Source organism: Meriones unguiculatus, chromosome 8 (assembly GCF_030254825.1).
Source record: "Meriones unguiculatus strain TT.TT164.6M chromosome 8, Bangor_MerUng_6.1, whole genome shotgun sequence".
NCBI classification, from domain to species: domain Eukaryota; kingdom Metazoa; phylum Chordata; class Mammalia; order Rodentia; family Muridae; genus Meriones; species Meriones unguiculatus.
This window is the reverse complement of record NC_083356.1, coordinates 18,556,841-18,580,566: the sequence shown is the minus strand read 5'-3', so window position 1 is coordinate 18,580,566 and position 23,726 is coordinate 18,556,841. Positions and strand designations below refer to the sequence as shown.

At 51.9% G+C, this 23,726-nt stretch overlaps 1 protein-coding gene across 3 annotated transcripts; it reads right to left on the bottom strand.

The window, feature by feature from the left end:
- Positions 1 to 1,061: 1,061 nt before the first annotated feature.
- Positions 1,062 to 22,028, bottom strand: Ttll1 (TTL family tubulin polyglutamylase complex subunit L1). Of its 3 annotated transcripts, none has more exons than XM_060388934.1 (12): positions 21,936 to 22,028; positions 20,820 to 20,921; positions 17,679 to 17,726; positions 16,644 to 16,760; positions 13,634 to 13,842; positions 11,944 to 12,124; positions 9,260 to 9,394; positions 8,808 to 8,916; positions 6,769 to 6,912; positions 4,673 to 4,759; positions 3,819 to 3,982; positions 1,062 to 1,551 (listed from the first exon to the last, which is right to left on the bottom strand). In XM_060388934.1, the coding sequence occupies exons 4-12, from the start codon at positions 16,754 to 16,756 to the stop codon at positions 1,422 to 1,424; spliced, it is 1,272 nt and encodes a 423-aa protein (XP_060244917.1). In that variant the 5' UTR covers positions 16,757 to 16,760; positions 17,679 to 17,726; positions 20,820 to 20,921; positions 21,936 to 22,028; the 3' UTR covers positions 1,062 to 1,421. The 3 variants fall into 3 exon arrangements, with proteins under 3 accessions (XP_060244917.1, XP_060244918.1, XP_060244919.1); XM_060388935.1 differs by having other exon boundaries at positions 21,877 to 21,984; XM_060388936.1 differs by lacking the exon at positions 21,936 to 22,028 and adding an exon at positions 21,818 to 21,867.
- Between the last annotated feature and the right edge of the window lie 1,698 nt (positions 22,029 to 23,726).

Sequence of the window (23,726 nt, the reverse complement as noted above, 5' to 3'; positions counted from 1 at the left end):
AGCCAGAGAAACCCTGTCTCAAAAGACCAAAAAGAAGCCCACTTGCAAGCGGGGCTTATGTATGTCAGAGCTGGTCCCCCATACTCCTGCGTCACTGATGTCCGGGAGGAGTCCTTGTAAACTGTTGCTGGCTGGCTGCCAGCGGTGACAATAAAGCCAGATGCCTGAGTCATCGCAACCTCCCCTCGGGATCTGTCTGTGCCCACCTGCTTCACTGTGCCAGCCTTGTCTCCAAACCAAAGTGACAGAAACTGGTCCCTCAGCATAGCAGCAGGGGCCTTGTAAAGATAAATGCCTGTCTGCTCTGTGATTAAGCAAGAGGGAAATGAAACAGAATGGCTGTTAGATTAAATTTTTTTTTTCACGGTATCACGGCTCCATGAAACATGTGAAGTTTGTTTAGCCTTTTTTTAAGTGCAAAGTTTAATGAATGTGAACAACTTTTAAGAAGCTCCATCACGGTGCCCGCCTTTAATTCCAGCCCACTCAGGCAGAGGCAGGTGATCTCTGTGAGTTTGAGGCCAGCCTGGTCTACAGAGATCCAGGAGGGCCAAGAATACACAGAGAAACCCTGTGAAGAGGAAGAAGAAGAGGAGGCAGAAAAGGAAGAGGAAGGGAGGGGGAAGAGGAGGGGGACAAGAAAAGGAAGAAGAGGAAGAGGAAGGGGAAAAAGAGGAAGAGAGAGGAGGAAGAAGAGGAAGAGGAGGAAGAAGAAAAGGAAGGGAAGAAGGGAGAGAATAAGAGGGGAAGGAAAAAGGAAAGGGAGGAAGAGAGGAAGGAGAAGAGGAAGAAAGAAGAAGAAGAAGAAGAAGAAGAAGAAGAGGAAGAAGAAGAAGAAGAAGAAAAGAAGCAGCAGCAGCAGCAGCATTATTAGGGGGCAGGAGAGATGGCTCGCATTTACAAACACGTTGCTCTCACAGAGGATCGTAGTTTTGTTCCCCAAATCCACTTTAGAGAGCTATCTGATGCCCTCTACTGGTTTCCTTGAGTACTCTACACGCTCGCGTGCATGCTCGCATGCATGCTCGCATGCATGCACAGATAAACAATAAAGTCAGATGTGGTAGTGTACGCCTTTAATCCCACCACTTGGGAGTCAGAGGCAGGTAGATCTCTGAGAGTTCCAGGCCAGCCTGGTCTACATATCGAGTTCCAGACCAGCCAGGGCTGCCTATCTCAAAAAATAAAAATAATAAGATAATTCTTTAAAAAAAAAGGAAGTCATATCTCACACTGAAGCCGTCGTTTTTATGCGTGTACGTGAGCCCCGATGACCTGGACTCCTCCACCTTTCGGAGTGTCTTTGTTTGCAAGGGCTCGGGAAAGCGCTCTAGAAAAAGGAAGTTCCAAAAAGGGTGATGAGCAGGGTCTGGATGGAGCAGCTGTGGGACAGTCCGAGCCGAGGTCCTTCTCACGGCCGATCACTTCCAGGTTGCGAGGACATTCCTCCCGGAGTCCCTCGAGCGGCCTCCTCTGGCCCCCACTGGCTGGCCCGGGCGGTTTCTGAGGTCTCGATCAACCCCCTCACCCTGGGCCAGCTCCTCATCATACCTGAAACACATCACAAGGAGGTCTTGCTCAGGGGTGGCCGTGACAGAGGGGCCACTGGGCTGCTGCGGAACAAACAGGTCATTGGAAAGAGCTACCTAGCTCCTGATTCTCGGCACCCCCTTTCCTCTCCAGCCCACAAGCCCACAAGGGGGTCCCCCGAACACCGCAAAGGGCCACAGAGCCTGTGCGAGGAATCCGGTGACACTGCCACTGTGGACAGTCCGCCCATCCTAGCCTGATGCCATTCCAGCAGGCCTCCAGAGGAGAGCATGAGGATGCCGGCCACGGTGGGCAGCGAGAGGACTCCTGCCCACAAGCACGTCACACACCATTTCGGGGAGGACCTAACCCCATTTCACACAGGGAACCTGGTACCAGCCGACTGCCAGAAAGGGCCGGGTCAGGCTAAGACTCCTCCATCATGATGTCACTGCTCTGCTACTGTCCTCCCACAGCCTGACTTCCTGCTGGTGACTGTATCTCAGCCCTGCGCGCTGCCGAGGAACGGCCTGGACCTCACATCTGAAGAACCCGATGTAGACCCGTCGCCCATCAGCGGGGCACCTTCCCTGTGGTTCCTGAGAATGCTGAGGACCAGGAGAGATTCCTCAAAGGAGACTGTCTCTCCTCACCATGGCCTCCTACCACCCTCAGGCTCCAGATTCAGATGTGCAGAGGTTAGTGCTGTGCCTCCTGATTGCCTATTCCAAAGCTTCACCCTGAAGCTGAGCTGTGAAAAGAGCACTTTTGGGCATTTAAACTTTTTGAACTGAAGCTTATTTATGAGGGAGGGGTTTATCTATTATATGAAGGTCAAAGAGCAAGTTTCAGGTCTCTCCTTCTGCCAAGTGGGTCCTGAGGACAGAACTTAGGTGGCAGTCACCTTTACATGCTGAGCCATCTTGATGGCCCTTATATATTTTTTTTATTACATTGATCGATCGATTGATTGATTGATTGGTTGACTGAGGGCATGTATGGGCCAGGGTATAGATCGAGTTCAGAGGGCAGTTTGTGGACGTCAGATCTCGCCTTCTACCATGTAGGTTCCAGGGATCAAATTTTGGTTGTCAAACTTGGCAGCAAGTGCCTTTACCTGCTGAGTCATCTTGCCAGCCCTTCTGGTAGCCCTGGCTGCATTGAAACTTGATGTGTAGACCAGGCTGGCCTCGAACTCACAGAGTTCCGCCAACTCTGCCGCTCAAGTGCTGGGATTAAAGGCATTCTCCATTATGTCTGGCTTCTTTCTGGTCATTTTAAAGTGTTTTCTAGCCAGGCATGATGGTGTAGGGCTTTAATCCCAGCGCTCAGGTGGCAGAGGCAGGCGGATCTCTGAGTTCGAGGACAACCTGGTCTACAGAGTGAGTCCCAGGATAGCTGGGGCTTGCTGTTTGGTTTGCTGCTTTTTGCCTGAGGACCCTGAGTTATATGCAGAGGTTTGCGCTAAGCGGGTCCCATGGTGCTCTGCTCTCTGCAGAAGCAGGCTTTTCTTCTCTTTCAGAGTTTCTGGTCCAGAGCCAGACTCTGCGGGTGGTGTGGGGTCTGTACTGGGCCCTCCTCTGATGGATGACCGTTCTGTGAATGGTGCCCAGGGAGCACCAGAGCTAACGTGCCGGCAGCTTTCCTCTCGGCACTGGTGTGGGACTGTCACGATGCATCACTGCTTGGACACGCCTCAGCATTAACCTCACCGTGAGCGCGTAGTCAGTCCCTCTAGTGGAAGGAGGCTGCGCAGAGAGCTCCCCCCCAGGCCTCAGAGCTCCTGCTAGGGAGCAACTCTGGCCCTGCCAGGCTCCAGGAGTCATCCCTGTGCTATCCCGCTCTGACCTGTGCTGTGTCCGTGTCACGGACCGAGGGCGGAGTGATGCGGCTGCCTCTTATGCCAAACTTTTTAAGGGCCATCTTAGCCTCCCACGGCAGGAGCAGATGACACTCTGGTCAACCACTATCTACCCAGGTGGAGCTAGGGTATGAGCCCAGCACTGTGTGCACACTGCTCCTGGCGCCTCAGCGGCCTGCACAGGTGGCAAGCACGGGGCTCAGACCCGGCCCAGCACCTGACATGAAATGCTTCGTAAGTATCGACTACACCGAACAGACCCAAACCACTGTCTCCTCAACAGCTGTCCCTCCCAGCATCAACCAACAGACACGCTGCCCAAGCAAGCTACGACACCCCCTCCCCACCTCCCCCAAATATCCGAAGGGTGCCTCATCACAGCTCAGTCTAGAACACGGGACCTCCAAGGAGCCACAGGCAGACTTACAGGATTTCGTAGTTGCCTAGCACTTCCTTTGGGGGAGACTTGTTCCATTTGCAGTCCGGGATCTCGCCGTTGGGGACCGCGATGTTGAGGGTGTCGTTGATCAGGTTGTACTTGAGGATTCGATCATTGGCGGTGCTGGAGGTCAGGGATGGGGATGCGTTAACCTGCAAGAACACGGGGCCTGCGCTGTGACGTTTGCCCCTGTGGGCTTCGAGGCGCAGGAGCCAGGGTGGGCCATGTGCTCAAGGGGCTGGTTGTCGGTTAACACGGGCCTCGCACACCTGCCAAGCACCTCACACGGGAAGCTGTCACAGTTATGTCCGACACAACCCTAGAGCTGTCGGGTGGCGAAGCGCTCAGACCAGGTTAGCCTGTGGGCATGACGTAGGAGGCCCTTTTTGTGGCTCTGCTCCCACTGTGTGGGTCCTGGAAATCAAGCTCAGGCTGTCAGGCTTGGTGGGCGCTGAGCCAACTTGTTGGCCCCGTGAAGCAGCTTCTTCGTGGAGGACAGCCCGGCCCCGGGTGGGCCTGGACTGTGGAAGAAAGGTAGCTGAGCAAGCCAGTCAGCACTGGTGCTTCATGGTCCCTGCTGCAGTCCCTGCCTTCGCTTCCCTGGGTGATAACGGGCTGGGCCTCGTAAGCCAAGCAAAACCATTCCCCCCAAGGCTGAGTGCTTTTAATTTTTTTAAAGATTTATTGATTTATGCCTATGAATGCTCTGTTGGCATGTGTGCCTGTGGGACAGAAGAGGACATCAGATTCCACTGTGGATGGTTGGGAGCCACCATGCGGTTGCTGGGAACTGAACCTCGTTCCCGTCTCCCATGGCCAAGGTGGCGGGGCCGCTGAGTTACCTCGATCAGCCAGGGCTTCAGCTTGTCGTCGATGATGATGTCGTAGCCATAGCATTCAAAGCAGTGCTTGTCGTTGTTCATCACTGGCTGCGGAGTGACCAGCAGGTTAGAGACGGCATCCTCAGAGAGACCCTCCCATGCTGCTGACTCCCTGTCACACACACACACATAACATACACATACACACACACACACACACACACACACACACACACACACACACCAGCAGGCTGCCTCTTATCCTTCCCAGCCCTGTGAAACCAGGTGCAAACCCAGTGAGAAAAGCAGGCCTATTTTCTTTCATTTCTGGATTTCCCTTATAATTTCCAATTCACCCAAACACACTTTCCTTGTGTGCTGGGCAAGCAAGGGGTGTTGGAGAGACAGCTTAGCTGTTAAGAGCACTTCCTGCCCTTCCAAGGGACCCTAGTTCAGCTCCTGAAACCCACGTCAGCCAGCTCCCAACCATCTGTATCTCTAGCTTCGGGGATCCAGGGCTTCCGGCCTCTGTGGACACCTGCACATACCCACAGGCAGACACAAACACCTACACTCAATTAACACAAAACAATTAACACAAAACAAAACAACCTGCCTACTTAAAAGGCTTGGGAACCACCACCCAATGAAAGGGTCCACAAATGGTACCCGACGGCAGCAGGCTGCCCCGAGGAGCTGAGTGCCAGGACAGAAGCCCCTCTGTGAGGCAACTGTGTGACAGCTCTTCTCAGGGAGGAAGGCCGATGTGACCTGGGAAGCTTGCGTCTGTTTCTCACATGCTCCATGGTGATATGTCACCATTCCATGTCCCCCGGTCCTGTGTCCTCAGTCCTGCACAAGTGGGTGGGTCTGTCAGGGGCCAGCTCACTAGCTGTAGTAGTGGCTTACTAGGGCAGGCCAGCAGGCTAGCCTGCACTGCCCTCAGAGGCTGAGCTGAGGAACTCTGGGGTCCTTTGGGTGACCTCAGGGCAGGCTGGTTGCCTTCCCGTTCCCGCTGATGGAGGGGATGGGAGACAAGGAGACCGGCTTTGGGTCAGGAGCCTTTTCCTTAGCTATGGGGTCAGAGTCCCCATGATCTTGCGAGTTGTATGGGGAGCAAAGACGGCCCAGACACACCATCTGTGGAGTCCTGGAAAGAGGGGGCAGCGCACCAATGCTCATTCCTTCCTATCGCTCAAAAACAGAAGCGCACCTGTGTAAAAGCTGCAAACCACGGAGCAAATCCAAGGTGAGTTTAGGAACCAAGAAGGAGGCTAGTTTCAACCGTAAATACCCATGAAACGGCAACATTAAGCTGCCCGAAGAGAAAGCTGCTGCGAATCCTGCCCCCAGACTATCATCTCATGCCAAAGTACCCACCAAGAAGGGCTGATGGGGGAAACACAGAGGCAGGGGGATCTCTGTGAGCTCCCAACCATCCTGGTCTACAGAGCGGACTCCAGGCCAGCCTGATCCACACAACACTCTCTAGGCCAGCCTGGTCTAATAGAAGATGCCCCCAGGCCAGCCCTGATGACATAGTGAGACCACATCTCAAAAAAAGGAAAAAGGAATGAAAAAAGACGGTGTCCCCACAGAATTAACTAAGCAGGGCTCACGGGGCTCCCAAAGCCTGAAGCGGCAATCATGGAGCCTGCACGGGGCTGCAGGTCCTCTGCATATGTGCTATGGCCATTAGCTTGGCCTGGGACTCCTAACAGTGGGAGCTGGGTCTCTCTGACTCTTTCGCATGCTCTTGGGACCCTTTTTCTCCTCCTGGGTTGAATCATCCAGCCCTGATAGGAAGGTTTGTGCTTAGTCTCATGGCATCTTGTTAGGCCGTGTTTGCTTGCTCTCCCTGGGAGGCCTGCTCTTTTTTTCTGAAGAGAAACAAGAGAGGCAGTGGATGGGGGCGGGGGGATGAGGGGGCTGGGAGGAGTGGAGGGACGGGAAACTGCAGGACGTACTGTGTGTGTGTGTGTGTGTGTGTGTGTGTGTGTGTGTGTGTGTATGAAAGAGAGAGAGGGATGACAGAACAGAAGCACTGTTTGGCTAGCCCAAGGCCCCCCACTAGGCTTCCAGGGCCCACCTAGCCCCGCTCCCTACCTGCCACTCACCGCCACGGCCTTGAGAGACTGGACGATGATCCAGTGGATTTCGTCAAACAGCTTGGTGGTCACCTCTCGGCCTCGGGTGCTCTCCAGGTAGAGCCGCAGGTTGTTGACAGTCCACTTGCCGCCATGGATGTGGTTGTAGTCTTCCTGGCAGGGGGGGGGGTTAGGGGGAGGGCAAGCGGCCTTCAGGGCACAGTCTGGAGGAGCCACTTGCCCTCAAGCGCCTCCTGGGTCCGAAGAGGTACGCAGCAGCAGGGCAGAGGGGAAACCCTGTCCAGGGTGGTCTGTGCCATCTACTCCACACACTGCTAGAGGTTCAACCCCTCCTGGTGTCATAAGTGACTGTTTATACTCAGTGGCCGCCTCCCCAGAAGCTGCTCTAGGTGAATGCTTTTGGTCTCAGTGTTTCATCACAGCAATGGTGACCCTAGCTAGGACAAACGTGAGTGCCGGGAGGCTGAGGCAGGAGGACAGCCTGGGCTGCTTAGCAAGATTCAGTCTCAAAAAGTGAAATAAACACAGCCAGGCATGGTAGTAACTCCTTTCATCCCAGCACTCTGGAGGCAGAGGCAGGCGGATCTCTATGATTTCCAGGCCAGCCTGGTCTACAGAGCAAGTTCCATGACAGCCAATGAAAGACTTTAACTCAAAAACAAAAAAAAAAAACAATAAAAACATTAAAATGTCTAAATCTGTAATGTATGATTTTAAAAACAATTGAGGGATATAGTATTTCCAGCAAGACATCATCTTGCTCAGATGTAGACGCGAAAAGGTCTACATCTCTTGGTTTTCAGGCGCCTCAGAATATCTCATCCCAGCAGTCTGCAAGTGTTGCAGGCCTCAGGCTCAGCTGCCTCTTGCTTCTCTGCCTGCTAAGCCTGTTTCTCACAGGCATTGCCTGATAGTCCTCCCGCCGAGCATGCAGCACAGAGGTTCTTGGGCTTCCGGGACAGCCAGTCCTTGGCCACACCAACTCCTCTCGCCAGGAGAAGGCGTAGCTTTGCAGTGTTCAGGGTAACGACTGTTCCCTTTCTAGTTCTACTGAGGGGCAGTGGGATTATTTCACACAAGGTTCAAGAGGCAGTTTCAGAAAAGGAAGTGCTTTGCCACTCGAAAGCGCTTCGTGAGGCAACACAAACACACACACACACACACACACACACACACACACACACACACACACACACTGTGATGTTCATTGGGTTAGACGAACCGAATACAATTTCCACCTACAGTATTTTCAACTTAAGACATGTTTGGGGCTGGAAAAATGGCTCAGCAGTTAAGAGTACTTGCTGCTCTTCTGGAGGACCCAAGTTTTGGGTCCCAACACTCATGTTAGGTGACTCACCATCACCTGTAACCTGAGTCCCAGTGAATCTGGTGCCCAATTCTGGCCTCTGTGGGCACTTATACACACATGGCTTATGCTCACACATACACATTAAAAAAATAATAGTAATAATAATAGACAGGTTTAAACTGGGCCTGTTGGTGCTAGTCTGTAATCTAGCTACTCAGACATCCAGGCACTGGGAATCACAAGGTCAAGGCCTGGCTGGGCTACAGCGTGAGTTCAGGGCCAGCCTGAGTAACTTAGTGAGATATCATCTCAAAATAAAAGCAAGAAGAGGCTAGGAGGCTTGGTCAGTGGTAGAGGGCTTACCCAACAGGCACCAGTGCACAGCAGGCCCTCAAGGCCAATTTCAGCACAACTAACAGGGAGAAACAGGCTTATGAGGACATTGAACATCTCAGGTTAAGGGCCCCTTCTTTTACTAATGGAGAAATCAAGCCGACTTGCCCACGATCACAGCAGCAGAAAGGTGGGGCTTGAAACCGTTTCTCAAAGCACCACCACCCCTACACCTACCCTATGCAAGCATTCAGGTAATGTGCCCGGGGACAACCATGCCTGCTATTCTAGGACCCTTCAGAGTCTGGGTGGTGAACCGCTCTCCCAGAACTAGCCTGGTCCCGTCTTGTGAGTACCCCACAAAGCCAGGCTAGCCCCTGGAGCGTGAGGGGGAGACACTCACCCCGTGCTTCTGGATGGCTACGTTGGTAAGGTGGACGAACATGTTGTCCAGCTCGCTGGTGCTCGGCGTGTACTTCACTGTGCAGAAGCGGCAGAACCCAAGCTTGTACCTGGCGGGGGGGAACCCACACCGGGTCGTGGGAGAGGAGAGAGAGAACACACCGCCCATTCGACAGGAGGCTGGCTGTGAGCTTCCATAGCTTCGGGTTTCACTGTGTAGCCCAGGCTGTCCTCACAACTCATGACTTTTCCATCTCTACCTCCTGAGTGCTGGGTAATGCACACCACATTCCCACTTATTTCCGATGTCCAAAAAGGCTTAAGGTAGCTTGTAGGCCAACTGCTCTTGAACAAGAGCCACCCGCCTGATAGCCAACCCCGAGCCAGGCCTGGTGCCTCCCGAGTACCCCACGTCACCGAGTCATTGATAATGCTATGAGGTGAGCCTCTTACATGTAACAGCGGAGGGGTCGGTATGTGGACACCAGGACATACAGACGCAGGTCAAACTTCCTCCCGCCGATGAGCAGCGGGTTGTTGATGTAGAGCGAGATCACGTAGGCTTCTTTTGTGGACTGGGACACAAACCTACACACGTCGTAAAAGATGGGAGATTAAAGCCACAACTTGCAAACGAGAGGAGCGACGACTGGCTGGCCCCGGCGATGGCTGGCTTTCTTTTTTTTTTTTTTTTTTCTTTTAATCAATTAACTTATTTAACATGTATGGGTGTTTTGTCTGTATGTGTCTGGGCACCGCAGGCAGGCACTGGAGTTGCAGACAGTTGTGAGCTATCACGTGTCTGGGAAGCAAACCTGGGTCCTCTGGAACAGCAGCCAGTGTTCTAAACAGCGGAGCCACCTGTCCGGCATGGGTAGCTTTATTTGCCAGATTCGCATAACCTAGAATCATCTGGGAAGAGTCTTAATGAGGCCCTCTCTATATGAGGTTGGCCTGCGTGCGTGTCTGTGGGGAATGTCTTTTTTTCTGTGCGCCGCGCACTCGGTCCCCGTGGGGGTCAGAAGAGGTAGCAGATGCCCTGGAACTTATTACACAGTTGTTCTGGGGATGGAGCCCAGGTCCTCTGCGAGAAGAGCAAGTACTCTTAACCATGGAGTCATCTCTCCAGCCCCCTGTGTGTTGGGGGGGGGGCAATCTTAATTAATTATGTGGAAAGACAGCCTACTGTGAGCGGCACCATTCCCTAGGCCAGGGATCCCGAACTGTGGATAGAAAAATAAGCTATTGAGCGCACATACGCAAGACAGCATGTATGTACTAATCTCTCTCCACTCGAGGCTGTGGATGTCAACAGATGTTTCAAGTCCCCGCCCCGATGACTTTTCTGTGATGGAATGTGAGAGCTAAAAATCAACCCTTCCTCCCTCGAGCTTCGTTCTGTCAGTGTGCCCCGGCGACAGAAATCAGACAGGGACATCACTGAAGTTAGAAATCTGCACACAGCTTGGTGTGGCAATACATTCCGCAGCACCCGCCCAAAGAAGCTGAGAACCATCCCACACGAAAGCCTGCAGAGCGACGCCTGAAGCAGCACCAGGCCCGGCTGCCAGGACACGCCAGCAATCGAGGTGGCCGTTGGTAGGTGAGTGGGAAAACTGTCGGACAACAGAACTATTTATTCAGTAACAGAGAAAAATTTGTGAACAAGCCAGATGATGCCATGTATGCCAAGTACTTAGGTAGAGGCCCTTAAAAACACACAGCTTGTTTCACGCCTTCAATCCCAGCACTTGGGGAGGCAGAGGAAGGTAGATCTCTGAGTTTGAGGCCAGCCTGGTCTACAGAGCGAGTTCCAGGACAGCCAGGGCTACACTGAGAAACCCTGTCTTGAAAAACAAAAAACAAACAAACAACAAAAAACCCAAAACACCACACACACAGAGCTAAGTGGCAGAAGCCTACCTAAAAAGACCCCACACTGTGTGATTCTAGCCAGATGACATTCTGAATAAGGGAAAACTAGACAGGTGATAAAGAGATCAGCCATCGCCAGAGCATGGGCTGGGAGGAGTGGGAGGCGAACAGAGGACACTGAGCCTCCATGAATCTGCTCTGTATGACCCTGAGGGGTGGAAACATCACCACACACTGTCTAGAGTCACAGAATGACCAAAGCAAGAGCGAGCCCTGACACAGATGATAAGCCGTGTAAGTGTATGCGTGTGTGTGAGTGTGCGTGCACACACAGAGATAATAAATGTAACAAGAAATAGAAACAGAAGAATGTAATTGGTGGGCTGGAGAGACGGCTCAGAGGTTAAGAGCACTGTCTTCTCTTCCAGAGGTTCTGAGTTCAATTCCCAGCAACCACATGGTAGTTCACAACCATCTATAATGAGATCTGATGCCCTCTTCTGGTGTGCAGGTGTATCTGCAGATAGAGCACTCATCTACATAAAATCAATCTTAAATAAATAAGAATGTAATTGGGCACAAGCTCCCTGTCTCTCTCAAGGTGGGACTAGAGGTGACAAAGGGACCATGGAGGATATCTCAACTAGAAGCCATGGCAAGAATTGCAGGACAGCCCCTAGGAACCCGCCCAAGGAGGATTCTGGGGCAAAGTGTATGCAGATTGAAACCTCCTGCGCAGGAAGGGTCCTCTGTCACTCTGACCACACTGAGGCCTTGCTCCAGGAACTGCCAAGCAGCTAAGGACCCTTCAACAGCAGAGGGTTCACAGGGGTGAACTAGACCCCACCTACCAACCAACTTGCTGCCAGCTCAGGTGCCCCAGCAGGACACTCCTGCTCTCCCTCGAGCTTTAGCCTGGCGACCTGCCATTAGTGTCCCCAGCTCCATTAGACACAGGATCGGAGGTCCCCAGCTCTGAAGCATGTGCCCCCTGCCACACCCGTGCCTGCCTTAACAGGCTTGGGAACCAAATGGCCTGCAAAGCCACTGCCCAGGACCTGTGTCACGTCCCCCGAGGCTTACCATGGGGAGTTCTCTGGTTAATTACGTGTCTTCAGCCACAAGAGCCCTGCTAGGGTACCACATGGCAAGCACACAGATGGAAAGGCAGGCAAGGGCCGCCTAGCCCATGACCAAGGCTACGGGACGGCAGGAAGCAGCTAACCGGAACCCTGCATGCAGTCTGGGGCGTCTCCACTCACGAGGACGTCTTGCTGTCTCGGGACCACTTCTTGATCTGTGAGAGCTTGTTGATGAGGAAGATGCCCTTGCCCTGGGCTTTGCCGCATGGCTTCATGATCCAGGTGCTAGACGGGCTCTTCCGGAACTCCTCCACAAACAGGTTGTAGTCAGCGGGGAGCATGTAGGTGACCGGGACGAAGTCTGAAGGAAAGAGACCCGTTGCCGTAAGTGGCTGCCCACCCGGGGCCAGGGGTAGGAAAACGTCACCGTGGCTCTGGGCTCCTCAGGATGCTGTCACCACGACCCTGAACCTACGTGGCAAGACTGCCGCTTGTCCCGTTCCTGTGTATATTAAGAAGGGACCCTGTTGAGCTGTGTGAGCAGAACTTTACAGGCAGACATCACTGAAACCCCAAGTGAGCTGTCTGCTGGGTGGCAGCTGTCGTTCCCACTCAGCGGATGGGGAAACTGAGGCCAGAGAAGCTGATGATATAATTCTGCCTGGGGCCTGGAGAGATGGCTCAGTAATCAAGAACACCTGGCTGTTCTTGACAAGGACAGGGGTTCTATTCCCAGGACCCACCTGGTGGCTCACAAGTTCCAGGTGATCCAATGCCCTCTTCTGGTCGCCATGGGTACTGCACACAGGTAGTTTGCAGACAAAACACCCATATATGTAAATATGTATTATATATACACATATTATAGTAATAAAATATTGTTATTAAAATAATAATAATAATAAATGAAATCTCAAATTTTTTACATTCTGTCCTGGCATGGGATCCTAAACTGCCAAGCAGCCCAGCTTTAATCCCTAGGTAAACCAAATACACCATCCTTGAGTGTGGCTCAAGAGTGGTGACACTAACCACACTGGTGTCCACACTAGTTCTGTCTCTCAGCAACTCCACGGTCCCAGATACTCAGAGTTCAAACCCAGCTCAGCCCCGCCCACCCACCTGGAGACCCCAGAGGTTAAACAGATGCCCGCAGAACCTGCTCCAACCAATTCATCTGGCAAACCCAGCCACCTCAGTGCCTCGAGTTCCTGAAATGATTAACCTAGGGTCATGCATGGTTTTTGACAGCTTGACACAGACCTAGACATGTCTGGGAAGAGGAAATCTCAAGAAAATGCCTCCATCAGGCTGGCCTGTGTGGAAGTCTGTAGAGCGATTTCTCGGCTGAGGATTGATGTGGGAGAACCCAGCCCGCATGAATGTCATTCCTGGACCATATAAGAAAGCAGGCTAAAAGCTAGGTGGTGGTGGTGCATGCCTTTAATCCTAGCACTTGGGAGGCAGAGGCAGGAGGACCTTTGTGTGTTTGAGGCCATCCTGGTCCATAGAGCAAGTTCCAAGACACCAGGGCTACACAAAGAAACCCTGTCTCAAAAAACCAAAAAGAAAGAAAGAGAGAGAGAGAGAGACAGATAGACAGACAGACAGAGGAAGGCAGGCTGAGCAAACAGTGACAGGAAGCGAGCCAGGAAGTGGTGCTCTTCCACAGCCTCTGCTTCATCTCCGGCCTTGACATCGTGTCCTGACTTCCCTCAGGGATGGAGTGTGACCCAAGAATGGTAAGCTGAAACATACCCCTGTCCTCCCCACGACGCTCTCGGTCATTGATTTCTGTCACAGAAACAGAAACACTCACTAGGACACTGAGGTGACTTAGGACCCGGGTACAAGCGGGGAAGGCACCAACCCAGATAGATGTATTTCCCGTTCTCGTCCTTCTCTGCCAGGGGGCTTCCCTCCTTCTCCAGTTCCTTCCTGTATCGTTTAATGTTCTTCACCATCAGGTCCTTGCGGGTCAGTTCATAGTGGTTGGGGAAGTGGTTGACAATCTGGTCATCCGAGAGACGGTACCCAGTCTCCACGCTGAACACATTGCGAATGGTCTGCACACTCATCCTGAAACAGAGGCACAGAAGGGACGGGTGTGAGTGAGTGTGCGTTCAGAGCCGCGACTGCGTGCACACCTGTCCACAGCCCCGCCAGTCTCCACAGAGCCTTGGTGACTGGTGTGCTCCGTGGCCTGTGACCGGGCTGAACGACAGGGAGGGGTGGCTTTGTCCCTGTGCCTTGACACAGGCATCAGACACCAAGTAAAGCCCGTTTGTGCCCATAGGCTGGCGCCAGGCTCACGGATATATATGCCTGGAGGTCCAAAGAGGCACAGGATCCCCTGAAACTGGAGTTTCAGGTGCTTGTGAGCCACCAGGTGGGTGCTGGGAATCAACCCAGGTCCTCCGGAAGGGCTCTTAATCGCCGGGCCATTGCTCCAGCACCCAGTCAGGCTGATTTTTAACACAGCTGACAGATAAGGTGGGACATACCCTTTCAGAAGCTAATGTCAGGATATTAATTTGTACCCAAATTCAAGCATCTAAACACCAAGATCAACATGGCAACCTGAGCCCCCAAGTCGACATATCTTAGTCTTGGGCTCTTAAGGGCTCAAGAGGAGAGTGATATAGATTCACTCTTTTGTTTTGTTTGTTTGTTTTTGGAGATAGGGGTTCTCTGCATAGCCCTGGCTGTCCTGGAACTGGCTTTGTAGACCAGGCTGGCCTCAAACTCAGATATCCACCTGCCTCTGCCTCCCGAATGCTGGGATTAAAAGTGTGTGCCACCACCGCCTGGCTGGGATCCGTCCTTATTCTATCATTTTTCACACTGTTGGGGATTGAACCCCAGGTACTGCACGTCCCACTGAGCTCTTTGCCCAGCCTAGAAATGGCTGCTCCCTGATCTTCTAACGAAGCCACCGTCCCTGTCAACCTCAGGGACGATATGTGAAGGAAGGCGGTTGGCTCGAACCTAGGAGGGAACCTCTGAATGGCAAATCAGGGCAGCTTGCCACAGGCCTCGTCTGTGGACTCCGTCCTCCTCAATGCCACCCCACCGACACAGCAAGCCGAAAGAGCTGCCCACGGTACCCATGATGACTGACACAGAGCGCCTCTTCAAATGTCCCGTTATAGGAAAGACTAGCCACACAGAACTGTCAAAACCCAAGGCTCAGCTGTCACAGCTGACAGCACAGGGATTGGTCCCCAACTCACTTCCCACGGTTTTCCTTCAGAAGAAAAGTCGTTATAAGAAATTTCCAGATAGGATTTCCCTTTGCCCAGAATATTTCCATCTAACCTTCTCTAGCAGTTAAGGGCTCCTTTTTATTTTTTTTACTAAAAAAAAAGAAAAAAAAATTAAGCAGTATTTCTATATTTGTGCCTATGGGTGTGTGTGGGCGCTCATGTGAAAATTATGAGGACCTGAGTTTGGATCCTCTAGCGTCCACATAAAAGGCCAGGTGAGAGCCGGGTGTGGTGGCACACGCCTGTGATCCCAGCACTCAGGGAGCCAGAGGTAGGCGGATCTCTGTGAGTTCAGGGCCAGCCTGGTCTACAAAGTGAGTCTAGGAAAGCCAAGGCTACAAAGAGAAACCCTGTCTCAGAAAGAAGACAGAGACATAGGTCCCTGGAGTGCTAAATAATTCAGTCTGGCGAAATCAGCGAGCTCCCATTTCAGTCAGAGAATCTGTATCAAAAACTAAGGTGGAGGGTGACAGGGACAGACACCAGACACTGATCTCTGGCCTCCACATACCCTGAAACAGACACATGGAAACCTGAACACAGATACACACGAATATACACACATGCCGGGCAAGATGGCATATGCCTTTAATCCCAGCAGCTATACAGTGAGACCCTGTCTTTAAAAAAAAAAAAAAGTTCTGAAGCCTGTGGTAGCATGCACTTGTGCTCACAGCTATCTGGAGGTTGAGGTAGAAATGAATGAACCCAGAATCTGAAGTACTGAGATCCCTAACCCCTTCCTCTAAAAAGGTAAAATAAAAAGAGCTCCAAAACATTCCTTACCTGAACAAGGAAGGCATTCAATGCCCTCCCCTGGCACTGTGGTTCTAATGAATGACCTCAATGGGTACCCGACAGAGACAGACAGCCCAGCCTCAAGTCACTGCTCAGTTCAGCCCTCTCCCTCAGAGCTCAGGGGGAGAAGCGCTTACTTGAGTGTCCAACTTTTCTGTTTCCGTAACAAAACACCATGACCGGGGCAACTTATAAAACAAGGCATTTAACTGAGGGGTCACCAGAGGGTTAGAGCCCGTGACCATCATGGTGAAGAGCCCTGCAATAGGTAGGTAGGCAGGCAGGCAGGCAGGCAGGCAGGCAGACAGGCAGGCAGGCAGACAGACAGGCAGGCAAGGTTCTGGAGCAGTAGCTGAGAAAGCTCACATCCCTATTCACAAGCAGGAGACAAACAGGAAGAGAGACAGGGACAGCAAGGGCGAGCTGACTGGACTCTGGGTTTTGCCACACCAGCCAAGGAGGAAAAAGCACAGATGCAGACAGTTGGGCAAGAGAATACAAAGACCCAGCAGACACATGTGGGAGAAAGGCCTAAATGAAGCAGCTCAAAGTTTAGGCCAAGCCCAGCAGCCTGGTCCTGCTGGGTGAAGCTGCAGGTGACAGTCTGGAGGAAGCTCCCAGACAACAGCCTGGCCTCTGAGACGCTGACTGGTCACCAGTCCCTGGCCCGGCCAGCCCTTCGAGAAGCTCCTTAGTTAACTGGTTCCAGGCACTGAGCTCCGTTTATTTACACAGAAACACAAAAGGCGGAGATGGCTGAACCGGCTCAACTGACTATATATTTGGAAAACACAAAACCCGGCTTTTTACTCTTACCAGTAGAAATTCCAGTCTTCATTTTCTGTCACTTGGACCCACCCTCTCTTCTCGAAGTTGTTGATTAGTACCGACTTCTCGATGTCAGTCACCCACTTCACCCTTCCGGCCATGATCCTGAAGGAGACCCACGTCATTACACTCGGAAACTTCACCAGCAATCACCTTCCCCCCTAAAACCAAGCGGATCCCCAAAGTAGACATACACAGCCCCCTCTACCCAAGGGACTGCTGGTAATATCTAGAGACATCCTAGTCACCGTCCATGAGAAAGAAGGAGATCCTTAGGACTTCTAGTGTGACAGGGACAATGGTCAATACCCCACATCCATTCCTCCATAACCCCTAGCCCCTATGTCAACCAGGGCTAAAAGAGGTTAATTAGACAGTCACCCACAAGCATCCAGTAGCACCAGGGAGTCAGGCTCCACAGGAGAGGCATGAAGGGGCTACGAGGGCAGGAGGGGCGCTGTCCAGAGCAGATGGGAAAGGCTATTCTGAGATGTGGACCCCTGAGCTGACCTCTGATGGAGTAGCTTGCGTATGCTGGGCATCGTCCTCGATCCTACACTGCTTACCTGCTTGCCTCTCCTTTAGCTTTCTCATTTTTTTTTTTTTTTTTGAGACAGGGTCTCTCTGTATAGCCCTGGCTGTCCTGGAACTCACTCTGTAGACCAGGCTAGCCTCTAGCTCAGAGATCCGCCTGCCTCTGCCTTCCAAGTGCTGGGATTAAAGGCAGGGGTGGTCACCACCACCCAGCTACTTCTCTCATTCCAATCATGCTCTTAAAAAAATAAAAAATAAAAAACTTGTAAGATTTTTATTTATTTTTCTTTTATATGTATGGGCATGGCCACTCACAGAACGCCTGGCACCTATAGATGTGACATACACCCTCATCCTCATCCTGGTGGGCAGGAAGCGAGCCTGGGGCTTGGGAAGCCAGGGCTTCAGGCCCGCCACCCAGTGCTGTTTCCAGACATCATACACACACATTTCCGGTTCCCTGGCCGCCATGGCAGTGTCAGCACTTACCATAGGTCCTTCTGTCGTTCCTGGAGTGCCCAGACTCTCTCAGCGTCACTGACAAAAACACAAGCAACACGGAGCTGATAAGTGACACGTTTATGGAGCAAAAGTTGACCAGCCAAAGAGATACCAGGGGATGGCATCTTGTTTAACAAACGTGCACAGAACAGGCTCTTAAACAATAAAGGTTTTGGAGTAGCCAGCCATGGCGGGTCACAGGTCATCCTAACAGGCGGAGGGCAGAGGCAGGAAAATCCCACAAAAGCTAGAAGTTAGCCTGATCTATATGTAACGTCCCGGCCAGCCAAGGCTGCCTTGTCTCAAAACAAAATACAGCCAGGCGCTTTCAATCCCAGCACTCGGGAGGCAAAGACATGTGGATCACTACAAGTTTGAGGCTGGCCTGATCTACACAGTGTCAGAGGGGCCTACACAGTGAAACCCTATCTCAAAACAAACAAATAAGACCAAAGAACCTCTAAGGTCATGGTACATACACACCCGTATGTTCATAGAGGTACATATGTGCAAATAATAAAAACAAAATCTTAAAACATCTGTGCATCATGACAGCTTAAGTAAAACAAAGCCATCGGAGGTGACCAGCCACAACCAGCCAAGTCTACTGGGCGATTACAGAAGATAAAATAGCACCCACCTGCCCCAGGTGACTGGGGACAGTCTTCACAAGAGGGGGAACAAGGTTTCCCATGGCCACCCACAGCCCAGCTTTTAATCTACCTGCTGGGCAATGATAGTCCCTTGGCCCAGCAGAGAGCTGACTGTGATGGTCCAGTCCCAGAAATGGTGACACACACACATAGGGCAAGGCGCCTTAAGAAACCAGTGACAGTGAGATGGCTCAGCAGTTAGGAGCACTGGCTGCTCTTCCAGAGGTCCTGAGTTCAATTCCCAGCAACCACGTGGAGACTCATGACCAGCTATAAAGGGATCTGATGCCCTCTTCTGGTTTACAGATGTACATGCAGACAGAACAAGAATACATAAGAAAATACATAAACAAACAAACAAACAGACAGACAAACAATACTATGACAAAGCTCAGCTGAGGTCCTGGAGGGGACAAATCAGGTGTCAGCTGTGTCCCAGAAGAGCACCCCTCCCCCAAGCCCATACAGGGCTCTCCATAGGCCCCATAGCTCTGCTGGACGAACACAGCAGGCCTGATGGCCATCCCAGGCCTGGTTCTTAGACACATACATCAAGTGAAGCCACCAGCCATCAACCCTCCAGCGTCTGGGCCATGGTACCCATGATAAGACCAGCAGTCTGCTCATGACCTGCAAGGCATAGCCCTGTCTCCCTTCACCCCTTACTCCTCTCTCTCTCTCTCCAGCTCCCACCTTCCTTCATCTCATGTCCACCAAACTGACTGTCCGGAGCCTGTGTTCTCCCCACGGATCTGGCCCCTTCTCAAATGCCCGCTCCCGAGAGTAAGCTTTTCCTGACTGCCCAGCTTCAATCTTCCCGACAGTGCCATGGTCACTTTACAGCGGTCCCCCTACCGTCCCCAGAGGACGCCCTCCAAGCCCCTGGTTGACGCCTGGAACTCTGGTGAGCACCAAACCCTACAGGAAGTGTTTCTTCCCATCCAGGCACCTATGACAAGCTTGTATATCTCCACCTAAGGGAAGCACTTTCCAAGCAACACTCTGGGGCCTGCTACTAGGAGGAAAAGCACTGTGATAAATCACTAATGTGGATACAGTGGTTGACTACTGAAATGGGAGCTTATGGACAGTGGCTACACCGGACAAAGAATAAAAGTACTGTTTCACTCAGGACAAGGCATTACAGTGTAATACTTTTTAACAGTAGCCACAATCACAACCATTTGCTCAGAAACTCAGTAACCATGTATTTCTTGGGGGTGGAGAGATGGCTCAGTGGTTAAGAACACTGGCAGGTCTTGCAGAAGACCCAGATGGGTTCCCAGGACCCACGCTGCCGCTCAAAACCGTCTGTAACCCCGTCTCAGAGAATCTACACCCTCTTCTGTCCTCCACAAGCACACTGTACGAAAGACACATGTAGGCAAAAACACCCAGTAATTGTAAAAGAACTAACTGTTTATTCCTGGAACCTTCTGAAGTCCTGGAAGGCGAAACCACGGATACGGGGAGTTACTATATTTTCTCTATGGCATGCACGCCATACACTGGTTTAGCCTGGCTCGTACTCATGTTGTGCTCCAGGGGCCATGGATCAGCAACACAGCACTACGTGGTCTGGTCAGAAAAATGGCCTTCAGAGGCTGGGTGGTAGAGTACTTGCCTGGCATGCAGGAGACCCTGGGATTCCTCCCCAGCTCAGGGAAAGGGGACACCAAGGAGGGAAGGAGAGGCAGAAAAAGGACCCAGGGAGCTGGGAGATGATTCTCACACACGCTCAAATGGGAAACCTACTTGTCTACACAGACAAGTCAGCACGGGACTATGACCATGCCATACCTCCTGCCGAATCCCCAGCCCCAGAACAGTGTCCAGTAACAGTCGATACTTAGCAAGTGCCTGATGAATTGTGCCAGGTGCGGTGGCACTCGCCTTTAATCCCAGCGCTTGCGGAGGCAGAGGCAGGTGGAGTTCTACAAGTTCAAGGCCAGCATGGTCTACATAGCGAGTGGGCTGGGAGGATTGGTTAAACAAGTTAAACGGGTGCAAGCCTGGCAACCTGAGCTTCATTCCTGGAAGGCACATGAAGGTGAGAACCCATGAGGCAACATTATCCTCTAATGTCCATGTGGTGGCATCAGAGTATTCACATCCACACATCATACACATAACAATAAATAAATGATAAATAATAAAAGAAATAGAGTCAGGCATGCTGGCTTACACTATCCCAGTGCTTGGGAGGTAGAGTCAGGAGGATCAGAAGTTTAAGGTCATCCTCGGCTACGTAGGGATTTCAAGGCTAGCCTGGGCTACATGAGGCCCTATCTCATAAAACCAAAAAGTAAATTCCCTCTGTATAGGGTCAAATAAGTGCTACTCCAGCCAATCAGTGAAGGAGAGGAAGTCCAGCCCTATAGGGCTGAGAGATCAGCAACAACTGCCCATAAAGACTTCGCTGACCAGGAACATGCAGAATGTGACTAGGGGAAAATCGCCAGCTCAGAACACTTACCTGTTGGAGTATGCCTGCAAGCTCAGGAGGACAGACACAGGCACCAAAGAGCTTCACCACCTGCTGTGATCACAGCCCTGGACAGGCCTCAAGACAGCCTTCCTAGAAACAGCCAACAGAAACTTATCAGTCTCCTCACCGTTCTATGTCCAGTCTCAGAAAACAAGGGCCCTCTCTGCTTTCCACAATTTGACATTTTTACAAATCAGTGTCAGTGACTAAGTCCCAATGACACCAAGATTCCCAGTATATTTTTTTTTTCCAAAAAGCTTTCAATGAATGAATGAGAGAGAGAGAGAGAGAGAGAGAGAAAGCTATCTCTATAAGAAAACAAGAGCTCAGGGGCTGGAGAGATGGCGCAGCTGTCAGAGCAGGTACTGCTCTGGAAGAGAACCTAAGTTTGGTTCCCGGCATTCACGCCGCACGGCATGACAACCTCCTCTAACACCAGCGCCAGGGACTCCCACACACCCTCTTCTGGCCTCCACTGGCACCTGCACTCTCGTGCACACACCCACACGGACACACATACATATACACGTGAGCAAAAATTAAATAATAAACAATACTGCACAGCCATGTCCTGCATCTGTCTCCACACCACCGTTGGCTGCCAGTGCCGAGGTCTACCAATGTCTCCATCCCTTGAGAGAAGAGCAGGGCCTCTCTTTCTGTGCTGTCGCATGCCAGCACTGGAATATGCTCTTTAGAGGTCTCCCGAACAAAGCCTGCTTTACCAACTCCAACTCGGCTTCTAGCGCTATGCTTCCAGCCGAGGACTCAGTCCCTGCAACTCCCCACCACCACCACCTCCCCTGCGCGCTCCAAACAGGACCACAACTCCCGGACCCCTCTCCTAACAAAGATGGCATCACCTCAGCTCCGTGCAGACTTGCTAAGGAGCGAGTGGAGCTGCCCTGAGTTCCCCTCGTAGGTGTGGCGACCTCTGCCCACCCCGCAACAGATGCCACCGCAAACAATATAGGCTGCGGACGCACTGAAAGCCGAGGGGCCCGAGAGCCTGGAGCAGCCCGTAAGAAGGATAAGATGCATTTACGCCAATCGGCCGGCACAAGGCGAGTCTCGGGAGAGGGAAGGACGCTGAGCTGCACAGACCTTGACTAGGAAGCTGGAGCTAAACCGCCCGCATCCTCCACCGTCGCGCCCGCCCGCGCCTGCGCAAGCTCCGCGCGAGGCCACGCCCACGACGCATGGGACCCCGCCCCGTCTCTCTCTACTGCAACCAGTCAGACCCGCACCCTCTCCACTTCCGGACAGGTGTCCTAGCAACAGAGGACGCGACCACTGGCTGCCCGACTGCTTCCGGATCTGGCTTTTCCTGCAGGGTGTCTGAGAAGATTAGGGACTAAGAAGCGCTGGGCAGCTTATCCCTGCACCTTTCAGGCCTCAGAAGTGAGACTTGCAAGGGCTAGAGCCAGCGGGTAAAGGCTCTTTCCACCAAGCCTCAGTTCGATCTCTGGGACCTACCTACGTGATGGGAAAAAAACAAAAAATGAGACACCTGCAAATAGTCCTTTCACCTGAACTTGCGTGCCATGCTGAATGCCCACACACATACAATACATGTAATAAAAACAGTCTGTCTTCCTTCCTTCCTTCCTTCCTTCCTTCCTTCCTTCCTTCCTTCCTTCCTTCCTTCCTTCCTTCCTGGTTTTTTGAGACAGGGATTCTCTGTGTAGCCTTGGCTGGCCTGGACTCCCGAGCTGTAAATCAGCCTGGCCTCGAACTCACAGTGATCTGCGTGCCTCTGCCAATCCCGAGTGCTGGGACTAAAGGCGTGCACCATTGCTCCCGGCTTGTAATAAAATAATAATAATAATAATAATAATAATAATAATAATAATAATGCGTCTGGAGAAATGGTTCAGAGGTTAAGAGCATGCTGTGGACCTGAGTTCAGTTCCTAGCACCCGTGTCAGGCTGCACACAACTACCTGTATGTAATAAACCACTCTGACTCCCTGAGACCCGAAATTGGCGTTCATGTGCATCTGTACACATGTGACACACACATGCATGCGCACACACATATGATTAAAAAGTAAAATTGGGCTGGAGAGAGAGTGCTCTTCCAAAGGACCCCAGTTCGATTCCCAGCACCCACATTGCGACTCACACCCTTCTGTTAACTATGCCTGTGGTGTACTGAAATAACTGTAGCCTAAACACGCACACACATGAAATAAATACAATGAAAATTAAATTTAAAAACGTAAAGACAGGATGCAGGATAGCAGACTGAACCTGGCATCCGGAGGTGAAGGGGCTGGGCAGGGGAGTGATGAACCCAACAGCTATGAGCAACTCCCATGTGCCATGCCAAGGACACTACCCTTTCTAGTTGGATAAGGTCTCGTGGTATAGCTTAGGCCAGCCTGGGACACCCCATCCTCCTGCCTCAGCCTCTCCAGTGCTCATGTCACAGGCAGGCTTTCAACCAACTATGGGCTTATTTATTTATTTTTCTTTTCTATGATCTTCCCCACGTCCTTCATTTCCCACCTGGGCCAGTTTACCTCCATTGTGCAGCTGATACCGACCTTAGTGAAGATGCTTGAATAGAATAAGACATTTTAGCCAGGTGGGATGAGGCGCCCCTGTGATCCCAGCACTCAGGAGACAGAGGCAGGTGGAGCTCTGTGAGGTCGAGGCCAGTCTGTTCACAAAGAGAGTTCCAGGACAGCCAGGACTCTTACACAGAGAAACCTTAACCCTATCTCAAACAAACAAACAAACAAACAAAACACTTTAGTCCAAGCAATTGACTCAAGCAATCCTCCTGACTCAATTACTGGCCTCAGCCCCAACAACGCGTCTATGTAAAAGCTGTTATTCCCTATTTAATGACAAGAAAACTGAGGCCCAGAGAGGTAAAGTGACCTGTTT

Coding starts and splice junctions, on each gene's coding strand:
- Ttll1 (XM_060388934.1), bottom strand. CDS start 16,756: ATGGCCGGAAGGGTGAAGTGGGTGACTGACATCGAGAAGTCGGTACTA. Junction 9,395..11,943: donor CGAGACAGCAAGACGTCCTC/GTGAGTGGAGAC, acceptor CGACGTGTGTAG/GTTTGTGTCCCAGTCCACAA. Junction 6,913..8,807: donor TAGCCATCCAGAAGCACGGG/GTGAGTGTCTCC, acceptor CCCCCCTGCCAG/GAAGACTACAACCACATCCA.